Source organism: Pristiophorus japonicus, chromosome X (assembly GCF_044704955.1).
Source record: "Pristiophorus japonicus isolate sPriJap1 chromosome X, sPriJap1.hap1, whole genome shotgun sequence".
Taxonomy (NCBI): domain Eukaryota; kingdom Metazoa; phylum Chordata; class Chondrichthyes; family Pristiophoridae; genus Pristiophorus; species Pristiophorus japonicus.
Genome location: NC_092010.1, coordinates 37,263,378 through 37,288,451, shown reverse-complemented (window position 1 = coordinate 37,288,451; position 25,074 = coordinate 37,263,378). Strand labels below are relative to the sequence as shown.

General features: G+C 51.1%; 1 protein-coding gene across 1 annotated transcript in view; it reads left to right on the top strand.

Moving 5' to 3' along the window:
- Window positions 1-25,074, top strand: part of LOC139240892 (arf-GAP with GTPase, ANK repeat and PH domain-containing protein 1-like) — a 232,672-nt gene that overhangs the window by 188,245 nt on the left and 19,353 nt on the right. The window contains exons 9-13 of the mRNA XM_070869397.1: window positions 854-940; window positions 3,692-3,796; window positions 8,975-9,122; window positions 11,535-11,672; window positions 17,211-17,351. Of these exons, the coding sequence (XP_070725498.1) occupies window positions 854-940; window positions 3,692-3,796; window positions 8,975-9,122; window positions 11,535-11,672; window positions 17,211-17,351 (619 nt within the window). The remainder of the gene's footprint in view (window positions 1-853; window positions 941-3,691; window positions 3,797-8,974; window positions 9,123-11,534; window positions 11,673-17,210; window positions 17,352-25,074) is intronic.

Sequence of the window (25,074 nt, the reverse complement as noted above, 5' to 3'; positions counted from 1 at the left end):
TTGGAGTGTAGTCACTGTTGTAATGCAGGAAACGTGGCAGCCAATTTGCGCACAGCAAGCTCCCACAAACAGCAATGTGATAATGAACAGATAATCTGTTTTTGTTACGTTGATTGAGGGATAAATATTGGCCCCAGGACACCGGGGATAACTTCCCTGCTCTTCTCTGAAATAGTGCCATGGGATCTTTTGCATTCATTCTGAGAGAGCAGGCAGGGCCTTGATTTAACACCTTATCCAAAAGACAGTACCTTAAAACAGTGTAGCATTCCCTCAATGCGGCGCTCCCTCAGTACTGCCCCTCCGACAGTGCGGCGCTCCCTCAGTACTGCCCCTCCGACAGTGCGGCGCTCCCTCAGTACTGCCCCTCCGACAGTGCGGCGCTCCCTCAGTACTGCCCCTCCGACAGTGCGGCGCTCCCTCAGTACTGCCCCTCCGACAGTGCGGCGCTCCCTCAGTACTGCCCCTCCGACAGTGCGGCTCTCCCTCAGTACTGCCCCTCCGACAGTGCGGCGCTCCCTCAGTACTGCCCCTCCGACAGTGCGACGCTCCCTCAGTACCGCCCCTCCGACAGTGCGACGCTCCCTCAGTACCGCCCCTCCGACAGTGCGGCGCTCCCTCAGTACCGCCCCTCCGACAGTGCGGCGCTCCCTCAGTACCGCCCCTCCGACAGTGCGGCGCTCCCTCAGTACCGCCCCTCCGACAGTGCGGCGCTCCCTCAGTACCGCCCCTCCGACAGTGCGGCGCTCCCTCAGTACTGCCCCTCCGACAGTGCGGCGCTCCCTCAGTACTGCACGGGAGTGTCGGCCTGGATTCAGCCTTGGTTTGACGCCGTGTTCTCGTTCCCTCACAGGGTCGGCGAGGAAGCGATACGGAGAGGAGGAGTCTGGACAGTAAAGCAGATAACATCGGAAGTGGACGCGCAATCCCAATTAAACAGGTGGGTTTCGGCGCCTCTGGGGCAGGATATTGGAGACGGAAGGGTGCACTGCCGATTATCAGCGGAGCTCCTCATTGCCTCTGTCCCCTTGTCATAGCTGCTGACCCACAGTCGCCTGCACGCCAGGATGGCTCAGTTGTGAAATGCACGGCCAAGGTGGAGAACTGGACCCTTCGTCCCTTGTTTGTGTCCGCTGACCAGGCTGTGGGGGTGGTAGTTAGTGTTCTACACTTGTCCTAGATGCCTCCGGGGTGAGGCAGAGGGAAACGCAAATGCAGCCACTTTCCCTGCTCCTGATCGCCCTTCGATGACTCTAACTGGAAAATACGCACGCGTGGGCCACATCCCACGTGGCTGCGATGCCGTCACAGTTGAATAGCCGGTTAATAGCCACTATCCAGGGTTCGCATGGCCACCTAGGTGAGGTACCAGAGTTGCTCTCAGCATCTGTGCAACTGTACCTCAGCAAAAATCGGCACCCTCAGGATAGGAGGGGCGGACATTGGGGGTGATACTTCGGTGTGATGCCTGCCACACCCCTTAATGTTCTGTCACAGTCCATAATACTATTTTGCTGCCGTTGCTCTCCTGCTCCAGCACGTGCTGCTCCCTGGAGTGGTATGCTGCCACGCTGCTTGACCAGGCCAACATCGAAGCACTGACCACACTCGACCAGCTCTGCTGGGCGGGCCACGTTGTCCGCATGCCTGACACGAGACTCCCAAAGCAAGCGCTCTACTCTGAACTCCTTCATAGCAAATGAGCCAAAGGTGGGCAGAGGAAAGCTTCCCTGATAAAGGGCAACATCCCGACTGACACCTGGGAGTCCCTGGCCAAAGACCGCCCTAAGTGGAGGACGTCACCAAGATCCAGGTCGGTGATTGGAGCGCGAGCAGGTACGGCAGCAGCGGCGAGGTCGGGGCGAAGGAGCGGCGAGAGATTGTCGAGGCATGAGTTTGGGGCCAGAAGAGCAGAAGAGACGAGGGCCTAGGGACAACACGGACCAGTCCACACTGCGATATTTGTGCGCGCTAGGTCTGTGCAGCAGAGCTGGTCTCCAGTTGTCCTGATTAACCCTTGCCACTGGACCAAGACCGAGCTCTGTCAAGCCCGTGTGGTGGTTGGTGTGCAACGGTCACCCCACGTTAAAAAAATCCACGCATAGGCATCTTCCACCCTTCAATATGTAGTTCGGGATCCGGAATATTAGGTCCTTCATTGAAACACCTGTGAACTTTTTGGCGTGGAAGCAAGTCATCCTCGATTCGAGGGACCGCCTATAATGGTTGATACGTCCTTACTACACAGTATAAATGCACACGAGGCCCATGCTTGAGAGAAGGTCAGTCTGTGACCTGTCCTTTATTCCTTAGCACTCAAGTGATGAAGGTGGGTGGAGCTTCCCCTTTTATACCTGAAGGCCCAGGTTAGGAGTGTCTCCCACCTAGTGGTCAGTGTTCTCACGGTGTACAACTTAGGTCAGTTTATACATGGGTTACAATGCTGGTTGAATACATGACAATGGTGATGAATACTATCTGCATTATAATTAAGAACTAGTTGCAAACACAGCAAAAGAAAAATGCTCATGATTAAACCTAACAGCTAAAATCCTGAACGGCTTGAATATCAAACCCATTCCACCTCTCTTGCCCTATTCCATATTATATCCCAGGTCCCACTGCTTCACGATCGAACGCATTGGTTTCAAAATCCTCATCCTCATTTACAAATCCCTCCATGGCTTCACCCCACCCAACCCTTGCCGCCTCCTCCAGCCAAACGTCTTGGTGCGTGCGCTCCTCTATTCTGGCTTTGGGTTTCTGTGCTCCACCATCAGTGGCAGAGCCTTCAGCCGTCTCCGAGAGGCAAGTATATCCTTCCTTCGATAAGGAGACCAAAACTCCTGAAGGTGTTGACTGCTCCTGGGTCAGAGTTGGCGAGCACTCGACCGCCTCCTGTAGCTCAGACAAGGGGTTACGTTCAGTAACCTAGAAATGCATAGACGTTACGATAAGGAGACGGGCCATTATCCTCCGTACGAGCAAATAGTCCTGATCACAGTTATCGGCCCGGTTCCCATATCCTGTCATCTTCTTTTCCTTCATCCACCCATCTAATCTAATCTTGAGTGTTGACATTGTTTCTGCCTCAGACACTAAACCTTGGAAATAAACTCCATAGCCTCACAACTCTTGTGTGACCAAGTTTCCCCTGCCTCGCTCGCATTTAATGCTGTATCTCTGGCCCCTTGCTCTCGACCCCTCAACTATTGGAAACCGTCTGTTTCTGTCTACCCTGTCCTGTCCTTTCATAATTAAAAAAACAGTGAATCATAGAATGGTTCCAGCACAGGAGGAGGCTATTCAGCCCGTCGAGCCTGTGCCGGCTCTCTGCAAGAGCACTTCAGCTAGTCCCACTCCCCTGCCCTTTCCCTGTAGCCCCACACAGTATTTTCCTTCGGGTGCTTATCCAATTCCCTTTTGAAAGCCGTGATTGAGTCTGCCTCCACCACTCAGGCAGTGCATTCCAGATCCTAACCACTCTCTACGTAAAAAAATTTTTTTTCCACATTGTCGCCTTTGGTTCTTCTGTCATTTATTACAACAGTTATGACACTGTCCCGTACCCGGCATTGCTCAAGGAAAACAGACCCATCTTCTCTGGTCTTTCTTGAGCTAAGGTTGTGGGGTGAGGGGAGGTGTGGCTTTCTCCTCTGATCCTGGCCCTCATACGTGTGTTTTCCTACAGGGGGTGTTGTTGAAGAGAAGTGGGAACTCACTAAACAAAGAGTGGAAGAAGAAGTATGTGACACTGTGCAACAATGGTATTTTATCCTATCATCCCAGCTTACACGTAAGTGCACTTCGTAAGTTTTGGTTCCTCAAAGGGACTTTGCAGACATGCCTGTAACAGTCACACCTCTTGTGCTTGGGGGAGTATAGGGATTTTAATAAACTAGCCCCGGTACCACTGTTCATGGTAGGTTGGAGGATATGCTATTCTTAGAAAGAACAGCGCCTTTCACGACCACTGGACATCTCAAAGCGCTTTACAGCCAATGAAGCACTTTTTGGAGTGAAGTCACTGTTGTAATGTGGGAAACAGGGCAGCCAATTTGTGCACAGCAAGCTCCCACACACAACAATGCGATAATGACCAGATAATCTGTTTTACTGATGTTAGTTGAGGGATAAATATTGGCCAGGACACAAGGGATAATTCCCCTGCTCCTCTTCGAAATAGTGCCATGGGATCTTTTACATCCACCTGAGAGAGCAGACAGGGCCTCGGTTTAACGTCTCATCCAAAAGACAGCACCGTGCTCCCTCAGTACTGCCCCTCCAACAGTGCGCGCTCCCTCAGTACTGCCCCTCCGACAGTGCGGGGCTCCCTCAGTACTGCCCTGGGAGTGTCAGCCTAGATTTATTTGTGCTCAACTCCCTGGAGCAGGACTTGAACCCACAACCTTCTGACTCGGTGGCGAGGGTGCTACCCACTGAGCCACAGCTGACAGCAGGACAGGAGCATTATACTCTGTTATTCTGCTGCTAAAGGGCAGGTGAGTGCAACTTGCTGTGTCCCTTTAAGGATGAAGGGAAATGTCCCGGGTCAATGCGAGGCTCCGAGATTATCCTCGGGTCAATTGGAAGCCAGAATTCCTTTTACTTTCTTTCAAACTTTCCTAAGTAGAAGTGACTGGGCTGAAACTTCACGGAGATTCCCCCCGTCTCCCTCCCTCACCCCGAGGGCCTCCCTCCCTCACCCCGGGGGGTCTCCCTCCCTCACCCCGAGGGGCTCCCTCTGTCTCCCTCCCTCACCCCAGGGGTCTCCCGACCTCACCCCGGGAGTCTCGCTCCCTCACCCCGAGGGCTCCACCCATCTCCCTCCCTCACCCCGAGGGGCTCCCTTCCCTCACCCCGGGGGGTCTCCCTCCCTCACCCCGAGGGTCTCCGCCCGTCTCGTTGGGACGAGGAATCTCAGCGCTGCGAAATCGACCATTTTTCCATTTTTGTGAGTCAGTGTCAGCATTAGAGGTGATCCAAAACTCGGCTGCCCCGTGTCCTAACTCGCACCGAGTCCCACTCACCCATCACCCCCTGTGCTCGCTGACCAACATTGGTTCCCGGTTAAACAACACCTCGATTTTAAAATTCTCATCCTTGTTTTCAAATCCCTCCATGGCCCCCTCGCCCCTCCCAATCTCTGTAATCTCCTCCAGCCCCCCTCCCCAAGATGTCTGCGCTCCTCTAATTCTGCCTCTTGAGCATCCCTGATTATAATCGCTCAACCATTGGTGGCCATGCCTTCTGTTGCTCCACCTCTCTCCCTCGCTTTCCTCCTGCAAGACGCTCCTTAAAACCTACCTCTTTGACCAAGCTTTTGGTCATCTGTGCTAATTTTTACTTATGCAGCTCGGTGTCAAATTTTTATCTCTTAATGCTCCTGTGAAGCGCCTTGGGATGTTGAAGGCGCTATAGAGATACAAGTTGTTGTTGTTAAGCACTCAGATCAGTTATAAGACAGGCCACACACAGCCTTCCTGTTGGGAAAGGTTCAAGCTGCATTCACGATGAGCGTGGAAACAGGGACCACCCTCAAAGCCTCCCTGATAAAATGCAACATCCCCACCGACACCTGAGAGTCCCTGGCCAAAGACCAGTCCGCCCTAAGTGGAGGAAGTGCATCCAGGAGGGCGCTGAGCACCTCGAGTCTCGTCGCCGAGAGCGTGCAGAAACCAAGCGCAGGCAGCGGAAGGAGCGTACGGCAAACCTGTCCCACCCTCCCCTTCCCTCAATGACTATCTGTCCCACCTGTGACAGGGACTGTGGTTCCCGTATTGGACTGTTCAGCCATCTAAGAACTCACTTTTAGAGTGGAAGCAAGTCTTCCTCGATTCCGAGGGACTGTCTATGACGATGATGGTGATGATGGAAGCGGCCTGAGCAGAATTGCGAGGTCGGAATCGAGTAGGTGGGTGTGAGCGATTGTCGTATTCCACCAAAGTGTAAGTGCAGCAGTTTGTAATCGGCATTTCAGCATGAAAAATCTGCTCCGAAATCACTGGGCGAGAGGGGGACCCCTGGTGGAGAGTTCCTCTGTGAGCCATTTGTACTGAAATCATAAATGGTTCTTTATTAAAAAATGGACTATTTCCCTACAAATAACACAAGCAGGATATCTTCCCCGGGTTCTCTTATTTTTTACGATGTAGATTTATCCGATTTTGGTTCTGTTTCTATGCCGACAGTGGCCATCAGAACAGTTGGCCAATCCCCGCGCTCCATGCTGCTTGATGTGGTTTATGATCCCCACGCTACACAACTAAACGGCCATAAATGTGAGTTTATCCAGAAATCATTTTCAGTTGATTGCCGAGATGTCCCCGATCCCAGTGTGCCCCTATTATTATTATGAGAGGCCGTGCCCTCAAGCACAGCTAAGCTCTCTGCCCCCTGGCTGTTAATCTTTGAACCCGACAGACATTGTATATGGCAGGGTCACTGGGAGAGCCACACTTGGTGTTGCTGAGAGGCGTGTGGTACACGAGGGGCTCTGTACCAATCCACACTCCAATTATTCTGCTGTTCTGGCTGATGAAGCTCAGAGGTGTCAGCACTGCTGGAATGTCGACTCCTTTTCTCTTCCAGCCACAGGGTTCGCAGGACAATAAGTACTAGACCTCCTTTGTATCCTCAGCTTTAGAACATAAGAACGTAAGAATTAGGAGCAGGAGTTGGCCATTCGGCCCCTTGAGCCTGCTCCGCCATTCAATAAGATCATGGCTGATCTTCTACCTCAACTCCACTTTCCCGCCCGATCTCCATATCCCTTAGTGACCAAAAATCTATCGATCTCTGCCTTGAATATACGCAAAGACTGAGCCTCCACAGCACTCTGAGGTAGAGAATTCCAAAGATTCACCACCCTCTGAGTGAAGAAATGTCTCCTCATCTCAGTCCTCAATGGCCTGAGACGATGACCCCTGATTCTAGACTCCCCAGCCAGGGGAAACATCTTCCCTGCAGCTATCCTGTCAAGCCCTGTACGAATTTTGTATGTTTCAATGAGTTTCTTCTAAACTCTAGAGAATATAGGCCCTAGTCTACGCAATCTCTCCTCATAGGACAATGCCCCATCCCAGGAATCAGTCTGGTGAACCTCCGTTGCACTCCCTCTATGGCAAGTATATCCTTCCTTCGGTAAGGAGACCAAAACTACACACATCTCCTTTGCGGAGCAGGCTCGAGGGGCCGTATGGCCTACTCCTGCTCCTATTTCTTATGTTCTTGTGTTACCTGCGCTATGAGATTTCTATATCTGACACCATTTAACCTTTTTGCCTGTCTAACCAAGACTCCCAAATTAGTGTTAAATCGCTGGCGGTCTTGTGCTTTCAATTCATGTCCAGCAAGAATAGGATTAAGATTACCTAGATTCATTGGCCTCAAGGATCTATTTTTAATTAATTGTATTGTTACTCATTGGGGATCATTTTCAACTTTGCCGCCTGGGCAGTAACCTGGGAGGATAGTCGGGTCAGGGGGCGGGGGGCAGGGTGTGAGGGCGGGGTCAGGGGGGCGGGGCGCGGAAGGGGGCTGAGTGCGAGAGGGACGGGGGCGGAGTGCGGGACGTGGAACGGGCGGAGTGCGGGACAGGTTGGGGATGGGGATGGGGCAGGGTGTGGAACGGGCGGAGTGCGGGACAGGTTGGGGATGGGGGCGGGGCAGGGTGTGGAACAGGCGGGACGTGGAACAGGCGGAGTGCGGGACAGGTTGGGGATGGGGGCGGGGCAGGGTGTGGAACAGGCGGGACGTGGAACGGGCGGAGTGCGGGACAGGTTGGGGATGGGGGCGGGGCAGGGTGTGGAACAGGCGGGACGTGGAACGGGAGGAGTGCGGGACAGGTTGGGGATGGGGGCGGGGCATTGTGTGGAACAGGCGGGACGTGGAATGGGAGGAGTGCGGGACAGGTTGGGGATGGGGATGGGGCAGGGTGTGGAACAGGCGGGACGTGGAATGGGCGGAGTGCGGGACAGGTTGGGGATGGGGTGGGGCGGGGTGTGGAACAGGCGGGATGTGGAATGGGAGGAGTGCGGGACAGGTTGGGGATGGGGATGGGGCAGGGTGTGGAACAGGCGGGATGTGGAATGGGAGGAGTGCGGGACAGGTTGGGGATGGGGATGGGGCAGGGTGTGGAACAGGCGGGACGTGGAATGGGCGGAGTGCGGGACAGGTTGGGGATGGGGTGGGGCGGGGTGTGGAACAGGCGGGATGTGGAATGGGCGGAGTGCGGGACAGGTTGGGGATGGGGTGGGGCGGGGTGTGGAACAGGCGGGACATGGAACGGGAGGAGTGCGGGACAGGTTGGGGATGGGATGGGGCAGGGTGTGGAACAGGCGGGACGTGGAATGGGAGGAGTGCGGGACAGGTTGGGGATGGGGGCGGGGCATTGTGTGGAACAGGCGGGACGTGGAATGGGAGGAGTGCGGGACAGGTTGGGGATGGGGTGGGGCGGAGTGTGGAACAGGCGGGACGTGGAATGGGAGGAGTGCGGGACAGGTTGGGGATGGGGGCGGGGCATTGTGTGGAACAGGCGGGACGTGGAACGGGAGGAGTGCGGGACAGGTTGGGGATGGGGGCGGGGCATTGTGTGGAACAGGCGGGACGTGGAATGGGAGGAGTGCGGGACAGGTTGGGGATGGGGTGGGGCGGGGTGTGGAACAGGCGGGACATGGAACGGGAGGAGTGCGGGACAGGTTGGGGATGGGGATGGGGCAGGGTGTGGAACAGGCGGGACGTGGAACGGAAGGGACGGGCCGTGGCACGGGAGGGATGAGGGATGGGGAACGGGAGCGGAGCGGAACGTTGAACGGGAGGGATGGGGAATGGGGTGGGGAATGGAGCGGGCAGGACGGGGAGCAGGCAGGCAGGTGGGATCTACAACAGGTGGGTGAAGTTGAAAATGACCCCAAGCACCTCGTAATAAGGTATTTTCAAGACCCGTGAATTCTACCATCATTCTTTGCTTCAGGATTATATGCAGAACATCCATGGAAAAGAGATCGATCTTCTCCGGACCACGGTTAAAGTTCCTGGCAAGCGGCCACCCCGTGCTGTCTCAGCCAGTGGCGCCTCCACCAGCCTGAATGGACTCGTGAGCAGTGGGCAAGAGAGTGTGGGTAGGTACAATGTGACACACGGTTTGCACAACATCTGCTGGCAGTCCCCAATAAATCATCAGTCCACTAACCTCAACTTTGAAATGTCTTGTTTTTTGGGGTAAATGAAATATTCGAAAGGAATTCGTGCCGAGGTAGTGAACAGTGGTGGTTGTGTGTAGTAAATGTGATTGCAACGCTGGAGTTCCCTCTAATTTGCTAAATCTTCCTTTTGACCTTGGGGAGATGCTGTTACTTTAAGACATCGGAACTAACTGGCCTCAGGCCCTTCGTTTCTGTAATATATTTGCTTCATGGGTATCTTTACTTAAGAATGCATAGCAACACATTGCTATCAAGAACGAATTGATTTATTAGCAAAAGCTTTAACAATCACATGACACATTACCGGTTCATCCACCAGGCTCACGACCACCTGTCTCATTGTGGATCCCCCGAACCCAACTGGCTGGGGTTTTATTGAGTCTTGTGAACATCACGTGACTGGCTAAGCCACTCACAGTGCAACCACTCTACAAACCTGTAAGCATACTCACAGGGGCATACATTACACTCAGGACAATCTGCCCATCCCATTTGAGGGCCAGTGGGTGATGCAGGTCTCGTGCCTACATTACAGTTTCTACTTAACTTCAAACTGCGTGTCTGTTCTTCCCACCTTGGTTGTTATCTGCATGCAAGCACTAAATAATTGAGAGGTTAGATACCTCCTCAGTATTCATTTTTCAGTCTGTATCTGCATTTTTTGAAATACACTGTTTTGAGCAATTATTCCAGATCCTCCATTGTCTCATTGCCCGCGATGCAGTAACTGGGTGATCTATTTCGCAGGGTGTGAAACAAGACGAGTATGAATTACGTAAATGATTCATACAACATGATTAAGAAGCAAAAGAAATATAAGGGGCGACTTTCTGGAGACATTCACCCCCTTCGTGCAGGGTATATGTCGAAGTCTGTGTGCCACATTAGGCTTGCAATATCGAGGCCAGGTTCTTTTTTAAATTGAGAAATTTGAGCGGTGTGGGATAGAGTTCCACATGGGATACGGACCATAGTGATTATGTTAGCAATGTATGACTTGTAATCCAGAGGCTGGACTAATGATCTGGAGACGTGAGTTCAAATCCCACCACGGCAGCTGGGGAATTTAAATTCAATTAATTCAATAAATCAGGAATAAAAAGCTAGTCTCGGTAATGGTGACCATGAAACTTTCGGTTTGTCGTAAAAACCCATCTGGTTCGCTAATGTCCTAAAGGGAAGGAAATCTGCCGGCCTTACCCGGTCTGGCCTATATGTGACTCCAGATCCACAGCAATGTGGTTGACTTGTAACTGCCTTCTGAAATAGCCGAGCGAGACACTCAGTTGTATCAAACTGCTACAACAAAGTTAGCACTGTGGGGGACCTTCACCACATGGACTGCAGCGGTTCAAGAAGGCGACCCTTCTCAAAGGCATGGGATGGGCAACAAATGCTAGCCTTGCCCGTGACGCCCACATCCCATGAACGAATAAATAAAAAAATACCCAAGTGAAGGGCTGAGGCCCTTTGTGCTGGAGGGCATAGTTCAACAGAGACCTTAACAAATCGTGGTTCGGCCACACCAAGTGATGTCGGAGGATGGGAACACTTGAGGGAGGTAAGCAGTGGGAAAGAATAAGTTTGAGTCGGAGACAGCGTGACGGGTCTCGATCTGAACAGGGTGAGGGTGCAGGCACGAAGAATGTGTACATAAAATTATAGTCATATTTTAAGTAATGAGGAGCGTCTGGTCTCATTCAAAGTATAACTCAGGGTGAAGACTCTGCTTCTCATTCCCAAGACCCAGAAGGTGATCAGTTTTGACAGTTGTACTGGTTGTTTTCCTTGGAGTAGAGGTGGTGAGAGGAGATTTAATAGAGGTGTTCAAATTCATGAGGGGTCTGGACAGAGTCGATCGAAAGAAACTGTTCCCATTGGCGGAAGGGTCGAGAACCGGAGGACACAGATTTAAGGTGATTGGCAGAAGAGCCAAAGGTGACATGAGGAAAAACGTTTTTACGCAGCGAGTGGTTGGGATCTGGAATGCACTACCCAAGAGGGTGGTGGAGGCAGACTCAATCGTGGCTTTCAAAAGGGAGTTGGATAAGTACCTGCAGGAAAAAATTTGCAGGGCTACGGGGAAAGGGCGGGGGAGTGGGATTGGCTGAGGTGCTCTTGCAGAGAGTCGGCACGGGCTCGATGGGCCGAATGGCCTCCTTCCGTGCTGTAACCATTCTGTGATTCTATTTGATTTCACAAGCCAGCAAAGGGATGGTTGGTATGGTCGCCGGTACTTGCCGTGCTGGGCTTCGCCGGGCTTAGCGTGGGAATTTCATTTCGGAAGCGAGAGGTTGAGTAACTCCATGGGCTGTCTCTGTCCCACAGATTCTCTGCACGCTGGCGGTTTAGACCCTGTTGCTGAGCAAGCGGTCAGCAGTGATCCCAAGGTCAAAGGCAAGCTCCCGAACTGCTCCTCCATGCCCAGCAGCGACCAGTGGAGTGAGACAAGCTCCAGGACCACTGGTAAGGAAACCCCATCATCTCTATGAGCAGTGAGTGGCTGTGCAGGGCGGTGGTGAACCGTCTGAGGGGCAGCACTGCACATCCAGCAAATATACAGAAGATGCACAGTCAGCAGACAGTTTATTCTTTAAGCAAGAAAGACGCCATAGGGTAGATGTTCCGGATTGGCCTTCCCAGCGCAGAGCTCCGTGTGATAGCAGCCCGTGTTGGGCATTCGGGGGCAAAGGTCAATGTGCCAAGCATCCTTTTCCATACATTAAAAAAGAACATAAGAAATATGAGCAGGAGTAGGCCATTCGGCCCCTCGAGCCTGCTCCGCCATTCTTCTTCATCATCATCATCATCATCATCATCATCGGCGGTCCCTCGAATCGAGGATGACTTGCTTCCATGCCAAAAAGTTCACCGGTGTTTCAATAAGATCATGGCTGACCTGATCTGATCTTGGCCTCAACTCTACTTCCCCGCCCATTCCCCATAACCCTTGACTCCCCTATCATTCAAAAATCTGTCTATCTCCACCTTAAATATATTCAATGTCCCAGCCTCCACAGTTATCTGGGGCAGAGAATTCCAAAGATTCACGACCCTCAGAGAAGAAATTCCTCCTCATCTCAGTTTTAAATGGGCGGCCCCTTATTCTGAAACGATGCCCCCTAGTTCTAGATTCCCCCACGAGGGGAAACATCCTCTCTGCATCTATCTTCTCAAACCCCCTCAGAAAATTGTGCCCCAGTCCCTGATTATGCACTTGTGGAAGCTCTAATTTGTAAAATCTCCTCCCATAAAGTATTGTTTACATAGGATATACGGCACAGAAACAGGCCACACTCCCTGTGGTAGCGAGTTCCACATTCTCACCACTTTCTGGGTGAAGAGGTTCCTTCTGAATTCCCTATTGGATTTCTTGGTGACTATCTTATATTGGTGGCCTCGAGTTATGCTCTTCCACACAAGTGGCAACACTCTCTCTGTATCCACTCTATCAAAACCTTTCATCATTTTAAAGACCTCTATTAGGCCACCCCTCAGCCTTCCCTCGCATTGTAAACAGAAATTTACTGTGAGTTCTTGTGAGAATACCCAGCCAGAATATACAGCAGCCAAAAATCACTTCAAATAGCATTGGGAATCGCACTGAGGGGAGGGGCGTAGTCTGTGCTGATTTCCAGGAGCAAACATGGGCTAAAGACACAACACTGACCATCAATGTGAAATGCTAATGGTTGTCATGTGTGTAATCTGTCCCCAACCTCCTCCAGTTCCAGGTTGAATAATATTAGTTATAGTCACACATTCATTTTACTATGGGAAAGAATATCAAGGTCTTTGACCATTAATTTGACCCTTTGTTCCATATAATATTGACTCACAATGTGCAGCAAACTTCCTTTCACGATGTGCACAGGTAGTTTCAGTGTAAAATCTGTTTCAGGATGTGCTGTCTGCTATTTCCAGTCCAGGGAGAGCAGGTACAAATTTATTAACAGTGACCCCTTCTGGAGAACATTTGGAAGTGCAGTGCAGTGCTAGGATGATTCAAAATAGCCCCAGACACACAGGAGGCTTATATCGCAGATAGAACCAGAATGGGTTTATCTAAAGGACAGCACTTCTGACACTACAGCTCGTCCTCAGCCCTGGAGTGTCAGTCCATGTCGTATGCCTCAGAGGTGAGAGTGCTACCAATTGAGTCAAGCTGACCATTATATAATGCAGACTAAATTGTATTCAAGATGAAAAAAGAGGATACAAAAAATACACACACTGGGATCTAGCAAATGGGAGCTCGTCCATCAACCTTGGTGTAAAAATCTGACGTCAGAAAAGCTGAATATATCGGAACCTCCCTGAAGTGCAAGTTTCTCATCTGTCAGAGGGTGTTGCTGCATGATTTAATGATCGGATACAGTCCCAGCATTGACACCGCTCTCCTGCAGTGTTACCAGTCTGGAGCAACTGCTTTCATTTTGATTACCTCCGATCCGGAGCCGCCAGAATCTAAATACTACGTGTTCAATTGCTCGCCGTTTAATCCAACAGGTTTCTGCAGCCGAGCGCACTGCCATAAAGAGGCACTACGGAGAACTAGCTTTCCGCACTGACATTTACAAGGCTGCACTTGACCGTTGCAAGTCACTTAGAAGCAGTGAAATGTGATTTTCCGGATTAGCTGCCCCAGCGCAGAGCTCCGTGTGATGGCAGCCGGTGTTGGGGATTCGCAGGCAAAGGTCAATGCGCCAAGCATGGTTTTCCAAACATTAAAACGAACACAGCATGTTGTGCCCCAGTCCCTAATTATGCGCTTGGAGAAGCGCTAATTTGTAAAATCTCCTCCCATAACGCATTGTTTGCGTCTTAAAAGTGAGATTAGCTGCATTGTTAGTGTTCTTTCCTTTTGTTCAACTCTAAGGGCCGGATTTTTTGTTCTACTCATTTCGGGGCGGTAATGGTGGCGGGGCGGTAAAGTTTGCTCCCGGGAACAGTTTGCGCCTCAGTCAGCAAAGTTCATCAGCTGGGCCGCCCTGAGTGTGGGGCGGAGCGCTAAGGGAGGCGTTACAAGGAAACATAGAAAATAGGTGCAGGAGTAGGCCATTCGGCCCTTCGAGCCCGCACCACCATTCAATAAGATCATGGCTGATCATTCACCTCCGTACCCCTTTCCTGCTTTCTCTCCATACCCCCTGATCCCTTTTGACTACAGCTAACGAACTGGCCTCAACAACTTTCTGTGGTAGAGAATTCCACAGGTTCACAACTCTGAGTGAAGAAGTTTCTCCTCATCTCAGTCCTAAATGGCTTACCCCTTATCTTTAGACTGTATCCCCTGGTTCTGGACTTCCCCAACATCGGGAACATTCTTCCTGCATCTAACCTGTCCAGTCCCGTCAGAATTTTAGATGCTTCTATGAGATCCCCTCTCATTCTTCTAAATTCCAGTGAATATAAGCCTTGTCGATCCAGTCTTTCTTCATATGCCATCCCAGGAATCAGTCTGGTGAACCTTCGCTGCACTCCCTCAATAGCAAGAATGTCCTTCCTCAGATTAGGAGACCAAAACTGCACACAATACTCAAGGTGTGGCCTCACCAAGGCCCTGTACAACTGCAGTAAGACCTCACTGCTCCTATACTCAAATCCCCTTGCTATGAAGGCCAGCATGCCATTTGCTTTCTTTACTGCCTGCTGTACCTGCATGCCTACCTTCAATGACTGATGTACCATGACACCCAGGTCTCGTTGCACCTCCCCTTTTACTAATCTGTCACCATTCAGATAATCTACCTTCCTGTTTTTGCCACCAAAGTAGATAACCTCACATTTATCCACATTATACTGCATCTAACATGCATTTGCCCATTCACCTAACCTGTCCAAGTCCCCCTGCAGCCTCCTAGCATCCTCCTCGCAGTTCGCACTGCCACCCAGCTTAGTGTCATCTGCAAAATTGGAGATATTACACTCAATTCCTTCATCTAAATCATTAATGTATATTGTAAATAGCTGGGGTCCCAGCACTGAGCCCTGCGGCACCCCACTAGTCACTGCCTGCCATTCTGAAAAGGACCCGTTTATTCTCACTCTTTGCTTCCTGTCTGCCAACCAGTTCTCTATCCACGTCAATACATTACCCCCAATACCATGCGCTTTAATTTTGCACACTAATCTCCTGTGTGGGACCTTGTCAAAAGCCTCTCTTAGGGTGCTAGGCTGGCTGAGCATGCGAAAATCCTGAGTTAAACAGCCGTCCTGGGAGCGCTTTAAGAGAGGCCTGGGGAGAAAAAAAAGCACCAAAAACATTCTCAATACATAACTCACGCCACCACAACATAAATCGGCAAAAAAAACAATCACACTTACCTCACACCCCGCTTTCACAGGTGGTCCTAGCATAGCGCTCTGCGGAGTGCTACGGACCGGGTGGGAGCCACCCACTCGCTGGCTCGGCTCTTCCGGGCGGTAATGCTCCGTGCCCCCTCGAAACCGGCACCGAATGTCCCGGTGGGGCGCTGGAAGCTGGCTGCCCGCCCGGAAATGCCTATTGTCGCTCATCCAGGGCGCTAACATAAGACCGAAAATCCAACCCTAGATATTTTTGGCTTCTGTATTTCAGAAAAAAGACTTGCATTTATATAGCGCCTTTCACCACCTCAGGACATCCCAAAGCGCTTCACAGCCAATGAAGTACTTTTTGAAGTGTAGTCGCTGTTGTAACAAGTCAGTTAGAACCAGTGAAATATGAATGTTATAAATATGGTTACAGAATGGTTGAGAGCTATTCTCCTCACTATGAATAAAATAGGATTTAGAAGTTATCCTCAAAGCAAAATTATTTTAGTATCCCACGGAGAAAACAAATCTTATAATTTTGAAATAAGACACCATCAAGTTCTAGGCTTAATCCTAATCATGATGTGAGACTGGCCCATTAAGGATAAAAAGATCCCAGATTTGATTTCTAGCCCATGCTGAATTGGACCACCTTCGGCAAGGTAGCAGTGGAGACACCACAGTTGGCTTCATAATCTCAGGGTAGGCCAAGGTTTGCAACTCCGGTCATTATCAGCGCGCACCGGCAACTGGGCAAGGCACTATGAAAGACTTGCATTTCTATAGCGTCTTTCACCACCTCAGGATGTCCGAAAACGCTTTACAGCCAATGAAGTACTTTTGAAGTGCAATCACTGTTGTAATGCAGGAAACGTGGCAGCCAATTTGCGCACAGCAAGCTCCCACAATCAGCAATGTGATAAATTACCAGATAATCTGTTTGTGATGTTACTTGAGGGATAGATATTGGCCAGGACACCGGGGAGAACTCCCCCTGCTCTTCTTTGAATAGTGCCATGGGATCGTTTATATCCACCCAAGAGAGCAGTTTAACATCTTCTCCGAGAGGCGGCACTTCAGACAGTGCGGCGCTCCCTCAGTACTGCCCCTCTGACAGTGCACCGCTCCCTCAGTACTGCCCCTCCGACAGTGCGGCGCTCCCTCAGTACTGCCCCTCCGACAGTGCGGTGCTCCCTCAGTACTGCCCCTCCGACAGTGCGGCGCTCCCTCAGTACTGCCCCTCCGACAGTGCGGCACTCCCTCGGTACTGCCCCTCCGACAGTGCGGCGCTCCCTCAGTACTGCCCCTCCGACAGTGCGGCGCTCCCTCAGTACTGCCCCTCCGACAGTGCGGCGCTCCCTCGGTACCGCCCCTCCGACAGTGCGGCACTCCCTCAGTACCGCCCCTCCGACAGTGCAGCACTCCCTCAGTACCACCCCTCCGACAGTGCGCCGCTCCCTCAGTACCGCCCCTCCGACAGTGCGGCGCTCCCTCAGTACTGTATTGCAGTGTCGGTCTAGATAATGTGCTGAAGTTTCTGGAGTGGTTAGCCTGTAGAAGCATAGCTCAACATGAGTCACGGGAAAAGGAGAAACATTTGGAGGGGAGGCCAAAATGGCCACCAATAACCCACACGGTACTTTGAAAAAGGGGGCTTAAATGTATTGCATCGAGAGTTACTTAATATCTGCGCTTTCCTTTTTGAAGAAGGGGCTGCCATGGCAGAAGGTATCTCCAGTCTCTCGAGCTGCAAGCTGGACTCCCCGCCCTCACCCCAGATAAACCGTAAGAAGCATCGCAGGAAGAAGAGTGTGAGCAAGGCCGATGGCATGATGGGACTGGCGGAAGGTGAGTGCGTTGGCATGATGGAATCTGTTGGTGACCGTTGAAATGCTCGTTTGATTGCGAAATATTTTGCCGGCTTGACTGAAGGAATTAGGTAGCCAGTAAGACTGCTGGCTTTCTGGGGGTATTTCTGCTGCCTAAATCTTGCTGCTCTAAATCCTAAAGCTAATACAATCTGCTCACGAACTGGCTTCTGTCTTTTTAAAACAAATTTAGCAGGGACGTGATTATGCTGGTCGTCTGGGCTGGAGAATGCCGCTCTTTTTGGTCTTCCCCTTCCTCAGTTACCCGCAGCAGTTTATCAAATGACCCACCAGAAAACTCTTGGAGGGCAAGGAGGTTCAGCAACGAGCAGCTTTGAGCCTCAAACATTCCTCACAGTAATCACAGAATCATACAGCACAGAAGGGGGCCATTCGGCCCATCGTGCCTGTGCCGGCTCTTTGAAAGAGCTTTTTGTAATGTATTTGCTTCCTGGGTTCTTTGCTTAAGAATTCATAGCAACACATTGCTATTAAGAACTAGTTGTTTTATTAGCAAAACGTTTAACAATCACACTACACATTACCAGTTCATCCACTAGGCTCTCAACCACCTGCCCCATCATGGATCCCCCGAACCCAACTGGCTGGGGTTTTATTGAGTCTTGTGAACATCATGTGACTGGCTAAGCCCCTCACAACTCAACAGCTCCACAACTATTTTAAAGTAACTTTCAATCAAGTGTCCCCTTTTTTTTGAGGGCACCAAAAACCACAAATTAACAATTGAACATGAAAGGGAACCTTTGTCAAACCAAATCAAATTAAAATTCTGTTGAAGTGATGCACTCCAGTCCCTCCGGCGCCTACCTTCTGCGGCTACGTTTGCGCCAGGGTGCCCCTTCCGACGGAACGCCGCGAGCGTACCGGTGGACACCGCGTGCTCCATTTCCAGGGGCACCCTGGCGCGAAGGTAGCCGCAGAAGAGAGGCAGGCAGTCGGGCTGAACGACTCCCTCGACTGCCTGCTGCCTGGACTGGTTATTGGCCACCTTGGCCGTGCCCAGGAGCAGTCCTACGAGGAGGCCTTCCGACCTGCCCATTCCCCTTCGCACAGGATGCCCAAAGATCAGGAGTGTGGGACTGAAGTGCAACCAGAATTTAAGGAGCAGCCCCTTTAAATAATGGAATAGGTGCTGCAACCTCACACATTCAACATAAACATGGAACACGGACTCTTCCAAGTCGCAGAAATTACAGGCGGCCTGGGAGTCTGTACTTAAAAAACAATTGTATGGGACTGCCCCGTGCAACACCCTCCAGGCCAAGGCCCCAATAAACAGAGGAATGACTTCAACAGCTCTGCACTATTTTGGTCACAACTTTAAAATCAAGTACCCCCTTTTAGTAAGGGCACTAGAACCCACAACTTTCCAAATTAACTGGGAACTTTAAACGATCAAATTAAATGAAAATTCTGTTCCCGGGGGTGATGATGCACTCCAGTCCCTCCGGCGCCCACCTCTCACGGAAGACCGTGAGCGTACCGGTGGACCAACAGCTCTACAACTCTTTTGGGGGGGACAAAATAAACATTAGATCAAGTACCCCCCAGATCTGGGGGACACTCCAGACACTTTTAACTGCCCTCTTTTTTTTAGTTTTTGGGGGTTTTTTGGTGGGGTTTTTTGTGATTTTTTGGGGGCGTTAAAATCATATATTTTACAAGTGCCACTAAAACCAGCAATTAAAACAAATTAAACTTTAAAACATATAAAATTAAATGAAAATTCTGTTCCCGGGGGTGATGATGCACTCCAGTCCCTCCGGCGCCCACCTCTCGCGGAAGACCGTGAGCGTACCGGTGGACCAACAGCTCTACAAACCTGTGAACATGCTCACAGGTGCGTACATTACACTATCCAATTAATCTCACTTCCCCGCGCGACCCTCTTTCCCCCACTCTTTCCCCCACAGCCCTGCAATTTTTCCCCCTTCAAGTATATATCCAATTCCCCTTTTGAAAGTTACTATTGAATCTGCTTCCACCGCCTTTTCAGGCAGCGCGTTCCAGATCAACGTAATTCGCTGCGTAAAGAGGAACCGAGCCCGAGACCATTTAATTACCTTCCCTTTTGTTCTTCATTATCTCTACGTGAAACATCCATTGCGCTGTGGGCCAATGTTACACCATTCCCACATCCAGTGGAGTATGTATTCTCCCAGTATTGCTGCAGCTGTAAATTAATTTGATGCGTCTTAGTCAGTAAAGACCATCCTGTGCCCTTGTGGTCCAAAAGCTTGTAATCACCAGTAGGTTTTCTGTTCAATTTTGCTGTAATGATTAGCTTTCCTTCTAATTTTAGGCCGTATGAAGTTCTAAAAGAGAGTGTGACAGACAGGAAATGTCAGCCCAATGTACTGTTAATATGTATAACACAGTTCATCAAGCTCGCACTTCCTGACCAATGCATTCTTCTGTCACACTTCAAGTATCGCACTCAAATTTCAGTGTCCTACTTCTTTAAAAAGAAAACTATAGACAGAGGAGCTCGACAGGAATACAAAATACATCCGCTCAATTGACTTCTGTATGAAGTCACTTAGGGTTTACTTAACAGCAATTAGCCTTCAAGGGACACACACATCTACATTTTGGTGGAAGAATTGTGTACATTTACAAAGTTTCTTGAGCTTGCAACAATTAAACTCTGAGTGACCTGAGCTGTTTACTCGGAGCAGGCTCGAATGGCCTACTCCTGTTCCTGTTAAGGTGTTAACAACAATTAGACTTTTTGCCTTGAAGGGACAGAGCTACACCGTAGCAGAATAATGTCTTGTGCATGACAAAACCCCTGTCCTTATTAAACAGCGTACCTTCCAAGTTACCGTGCGCCGTGTCACAGGAGATCTGACAGTAAATTTTTCGTAAGTCTGTCGCAGTTCAAAATAATCCACTTTGTCATAAAGGTACAAACAATCTTTTTTGAAAAATGGGGAAAGCCAATTTTATCTGGAAGCCTGAACTCTTCAGGCACTTGCAACTGCCCGCTTGATTGAACTCGGCAAAACTCAGGAATCGTACAGGTAAATTAAAGATAAAGTTCAAAGTATCTATTAACTTATAAATGACCTCGGGATGTGTCTGTAAAAGTAATAAGCTTCTAATTCTTGTTTAATCAGGAAGTGCCTATTCACAGCAATTAGACTTTGTGATCGATTAGATTCAACACAACTTTAGTAACAGAATAATACACACATCATCCCGTGAGCAATGCCATAGGAGATCTATTAGTAAACAACTTTATCTTGAATAGCCAATTGAGATACATAAATAATGTAGCCTGGTGAGTGTAATGTATTTGCTTCATGGGTTCTTTGCTTAAGAATTCATAGCAACACATTGCTATTAACACCTAGCTGGTTTATTAACAAAGGTTTAACAATCACACTACACATTACCAGCTCACAACCACCTGCCCCATCATGGATCCCCCGAACCCAACTGGCTGGGCTTTTATTGAGTCTTGTGCGTTTGGTAAAGGCAACAGCTCCATAACTATTTTAAAATAAATGGATAAAGCCGAGTGCCTCCTTATTAATTTTCAAATAAAACTTCAAAGGGAACTTAAATCAAATTAAAATTTGGTTGCCGGGGGTGATGATGCACTCCAGTCCCTCCGGCGTGCACTGGGCGTACCGGTGGACACCGCGTGCTCCATCTCCAGGGACACCCTGGCGCGAACGTAGCCGTGGCATGCAGTCGGGCTGAACGACCCCCTCGACCGCCCACTGCCTGGACCTGTTAATGGCCACCTTGGCCAGGACAGCAGCTCTACAAACCTGTGAGCATACATTACAGTAACATAACAGTAACGCGGTCGTTCTGCACCAGTAGGTCCCTACATAATAAACTCTGACCAGTTAGGGTGTGGCCAAGCAGAGGGAAATGCTTTTCCCAGAGGAGAGGGAGCAAGGATGGTGTGGGGAGCCGTGGGGGGTAAAAAACTGTAACATGGTACAAAGGCAGCGTCCTTGTGCACCTTCCCGCAGCCGATCACACACCTGCAGTGGCAGTGGCAGTGGGCGGAGAGCAGGATACACCAGCAATGGGCACCGGGCGACCTGCTCAATCTGCACTCGGCGAGGCACAGTGAGGCCTACAAGAGGAGACAAAATTTACATCCAAAGAGTGCATTGCACCTTTCCTATGATAGACTGGGTGCCACGCAGTTGGTGTATCACACAGTGAGCTGCGATACCTTGGATCTACTGGCTGTTTTGTGAAACCACGTTGCTCCAGGGAGTGCTGTTGAATTTGTTTTCTGTTCTGGATCGGATTTCCCTGCTTTAATGTGAGTGGTAGATCCTTACAGAGAATTCCATCGGGTATACGGCACAGAAACACGACATTCGGCCCAACCAGGTCTTTCCACATCTAAATCTATCAGCATAACCCTCTATTCCCTTCTCCCTCATATGCTTGTCTAACCTCCCCTTAAATGCATCGATACTATTTGCTTCAACCACTCCCTGTGGCAGCAAGTTCCACATTCTCACCACTCTCTGGGTAAAGAAGTTCCTTCTGAATTCCCAATTGGATTACTTGGTGACTATCTTGTATTGATGGCCTCTAGTTTTGCTCTTCCCCACAAGTGGAAACATTCTCTCTGTATACACTCTATCAAAACCTTTCATTATTTTAAAGACCTCAATTAGGTCGCCCCCACCCCTTCTCTTTTCGGGCAAGTTGGATTTTTCCTTCTGTATGTCGTCATTTGTAGAAATCTTGACAAACATGAGCCGCCCAGCTGTTTCAGCGAAAATTCCACCTCGCCCCATCTGGCAATGGCTTTTTTTATTCAATCAGTGACCCCATGCTTGGCTCAAGCACAAATCCAGTCTTCAGGTCAAGCTGATAACTAAACTTAAACTGCATTTTTAAAATGGGCTGCGTTACAGATATTCACCCAATTTTATCTGCAGTTTCTAGGAATCCAAACATTTCCCCTCTTTTTTTCCCCCCGCTTCCCATCACCCCTGCCACTTGTTAATATTCTGCTCATGTTTTCTCTCCTGAAGGGTTTGACCCCTCGCTGGAGTACAGTTCCATGGGGGCCGTGCACCTTTCAGTATCTTGACTAAGTGGTGATTATTCAAGTATGACCCTTGACCTTAACTGTTTGGCTGTTCAACTGCAGGGAGCATCACAGCTGAGCCCAGTCCTATTCTCTCCTCACCCATTGTCCACACACACACTTTCCCACAGGAGTCGTTAGCTACATTATGGGTGCGGTAACCTAGTGGTTGTGGAACGGGCTAGAAACCCAGAGGTTGTGAGCTCAATTCCCACTAGGGCAAGAACAACTTGTATTTATACAGCGCCCTCCTGAGCATCCCTGATTATAATCACTCAACCATTGGTGGCCGTGCCTTCTGTTGCCTGGGCCCCAAGCTCTGGAACTCCCTGCCTAAACCTCTCTGCCTCTCTACCTCTCTTTCCTCCTTTAAGACGCTGCTTAAAACCTATCTTTTTGACCAAGCATTTGATCACCTGCCCTAATTTCTCCTTATGTGGCTCGGTGTCAAATTTTTTGTCTCATAAAACTCCTGTGAAGTGCCTTGGGACGTTTCACTCCATGAAATAAGTACAAGTACAAGTTGTTGTTATTGAAGCCCCTCATCCCTGGAACCATTCTTGTAAATCTTTTCTGCACCCTCTCGAAGGTCTTCACATCCTTCCAATTGTACACAATACTCCAGTTGGAGTCGAACCATTTTATAAAGATTCATCATAACTTCCCTGCTTTTGTACTCCATGCCTCTATTTCTAAAGCCCAGGATCCCGAATGCTTTTTTTTAATCACGTTCTCAACCTGCCCTATTTGTGCACATACACCCCCTTTAGAATTGTACCCTTTACTTTATATTGCCTTAAATTCTGCTTCATTCATCTTAATGGAGGGGAAAGCAGGTTTACTATTGTGCCTTCCCATAGAACAGCAAAAGGTAATTAATTGCTCAAGGCTCTTTATTTTCATTTATTATTGAATGTATTCCCTCCCTGCTCATCTGAATAGGAAGTGGAACTTTAAACTGGCTGCCTCCAGCCATGGGGTGAGTGTCTGTGCTGCCGCAGCCAGCGAATTGTGCTGTCTGCCACTGTGCCAATGAGGCCTCACCCCCATCCGTCCTTCAAGTGAAACGACATCGCGTCTGCCTGTCTAGGTCAACGTCAAAGTGCCCGTGGCCCTATCGGACGACCAGCGGGGAGTTCTCCCTGTGCTGGTCACTATTCCTTCCCTTCGACCAACACCAACAAAGAGGAAACGGACTGACCGAGCGCTCAACAGTGCCGTTTGTGGGATCTTGCTGTGTGCGAAGTGGCACTTGCCGACATGGCGCCAGTCGCTGCACTTCAAAGTATCTCATTGCGGGGGAAGTGTTTTGTGGCGTGTCTCAGAGGTGTGCAGGGCTTTCTATTTAGCTGTCCCCGTCACGCATGCTGGGGAAAGGAACCTTTGTTCACTCGTTATCTTCCCCCCGCCTTCTCCCCCTCCCTTCTCCCCCCCTCCCCCTCCCTCCTCCCCCCACCCCTCCCCCTCCATCCTCCTCCCCCACCCCTCCCACTTCCTCCTCCTCCTCCTGCCCCTCCTCCCCCTCCAGCTCCTCCTCCCACTTCCTCCTCCTCCCCCTCCCGCTCCTCCTCCCCTCCCCCCTCCCCCTCCACCCCCTCCCTCCTCTTCCCTCCTCTCCACCTCCCCCCTCTTCCCCCTCCCCCCCCCCTTCCCCTCTCCCCCTCTTTCCCCCCCCCGCTCCTCCACTCCCCCCCTCCATTCCCTCCCCCTCCATTCCCTCCCCCTCCATTCCCTCCCCCTCCATTTCCTCCCCCTCGCTCCACTCCCTCCCCCTGCTCCCCTACCCCTCCACCCCCTCCCTCCTCTTCCCTCCTCTCCCCTCCCTCCCCCCTCCCCTCTTCCCCCTCCCCCCTCCCCTCTTCCCCCCCTTCCCCTCTCCCCCTCCTCCACTCCCCCCCCTCCATTCCCTCCCCCTCCATTTCCTCCCCCTCGCTCCACTCCCTCCCCCTGCTCCCCTACCCCTCCACCCCCTCCCTCCTCTCCCTCTCCCCCCTCCCCCCTCCCCTCTTCCCCCTCCCCCCTCCCCTCTTCCCCCCCTTCCCCTCTCCCCCCCCTTCCCCTCTCCCCCTCCTCCACTCCCCCCCCCTCCATTCCCTCCCCCTCCATTCCCTCCCCCTCCATTCCCTCCCCCTCCATTCCCTCCCCCCTCCATTCCCTCCCCCTCCATTCCCTCCCCCTCGCTCCACTCCCTCCCCCTCGCTCCACTCCCTCCCCCTCGCTCCACTCCCCCTCCACCCCTCGCTCCACTCCCCCTCCACCCCTCCCCCTCCACCCCTCCCCCTCCACCCCTCGCTCCACTCCCCCTCCCCCCCTCGCTCCACTCCCCCCCCCTCGCTCCACTCCCCCTCCCCCCTCGCTCCACTACCCCCCTCCCTCCACTCCCCCTCCTCCCCTAACCCCCCCTCTTCCCATCCCCCTCTTCACCACCCCCTCCCCCACTCTTTCCCACCCCCCTCCCCCACTCTTTCCCACCCCCCCTCCCCACTCTTTCCCACCCCCCCTCCCCCACTCTTTCCCACCCCCCCTCCCCACTCTTTCCCACCCCCCCTCCCCCTCTCCCCATCCCCCCTCTTCCCCATCCCCTCCCATCCCCCCCCTCCCCCTCTTC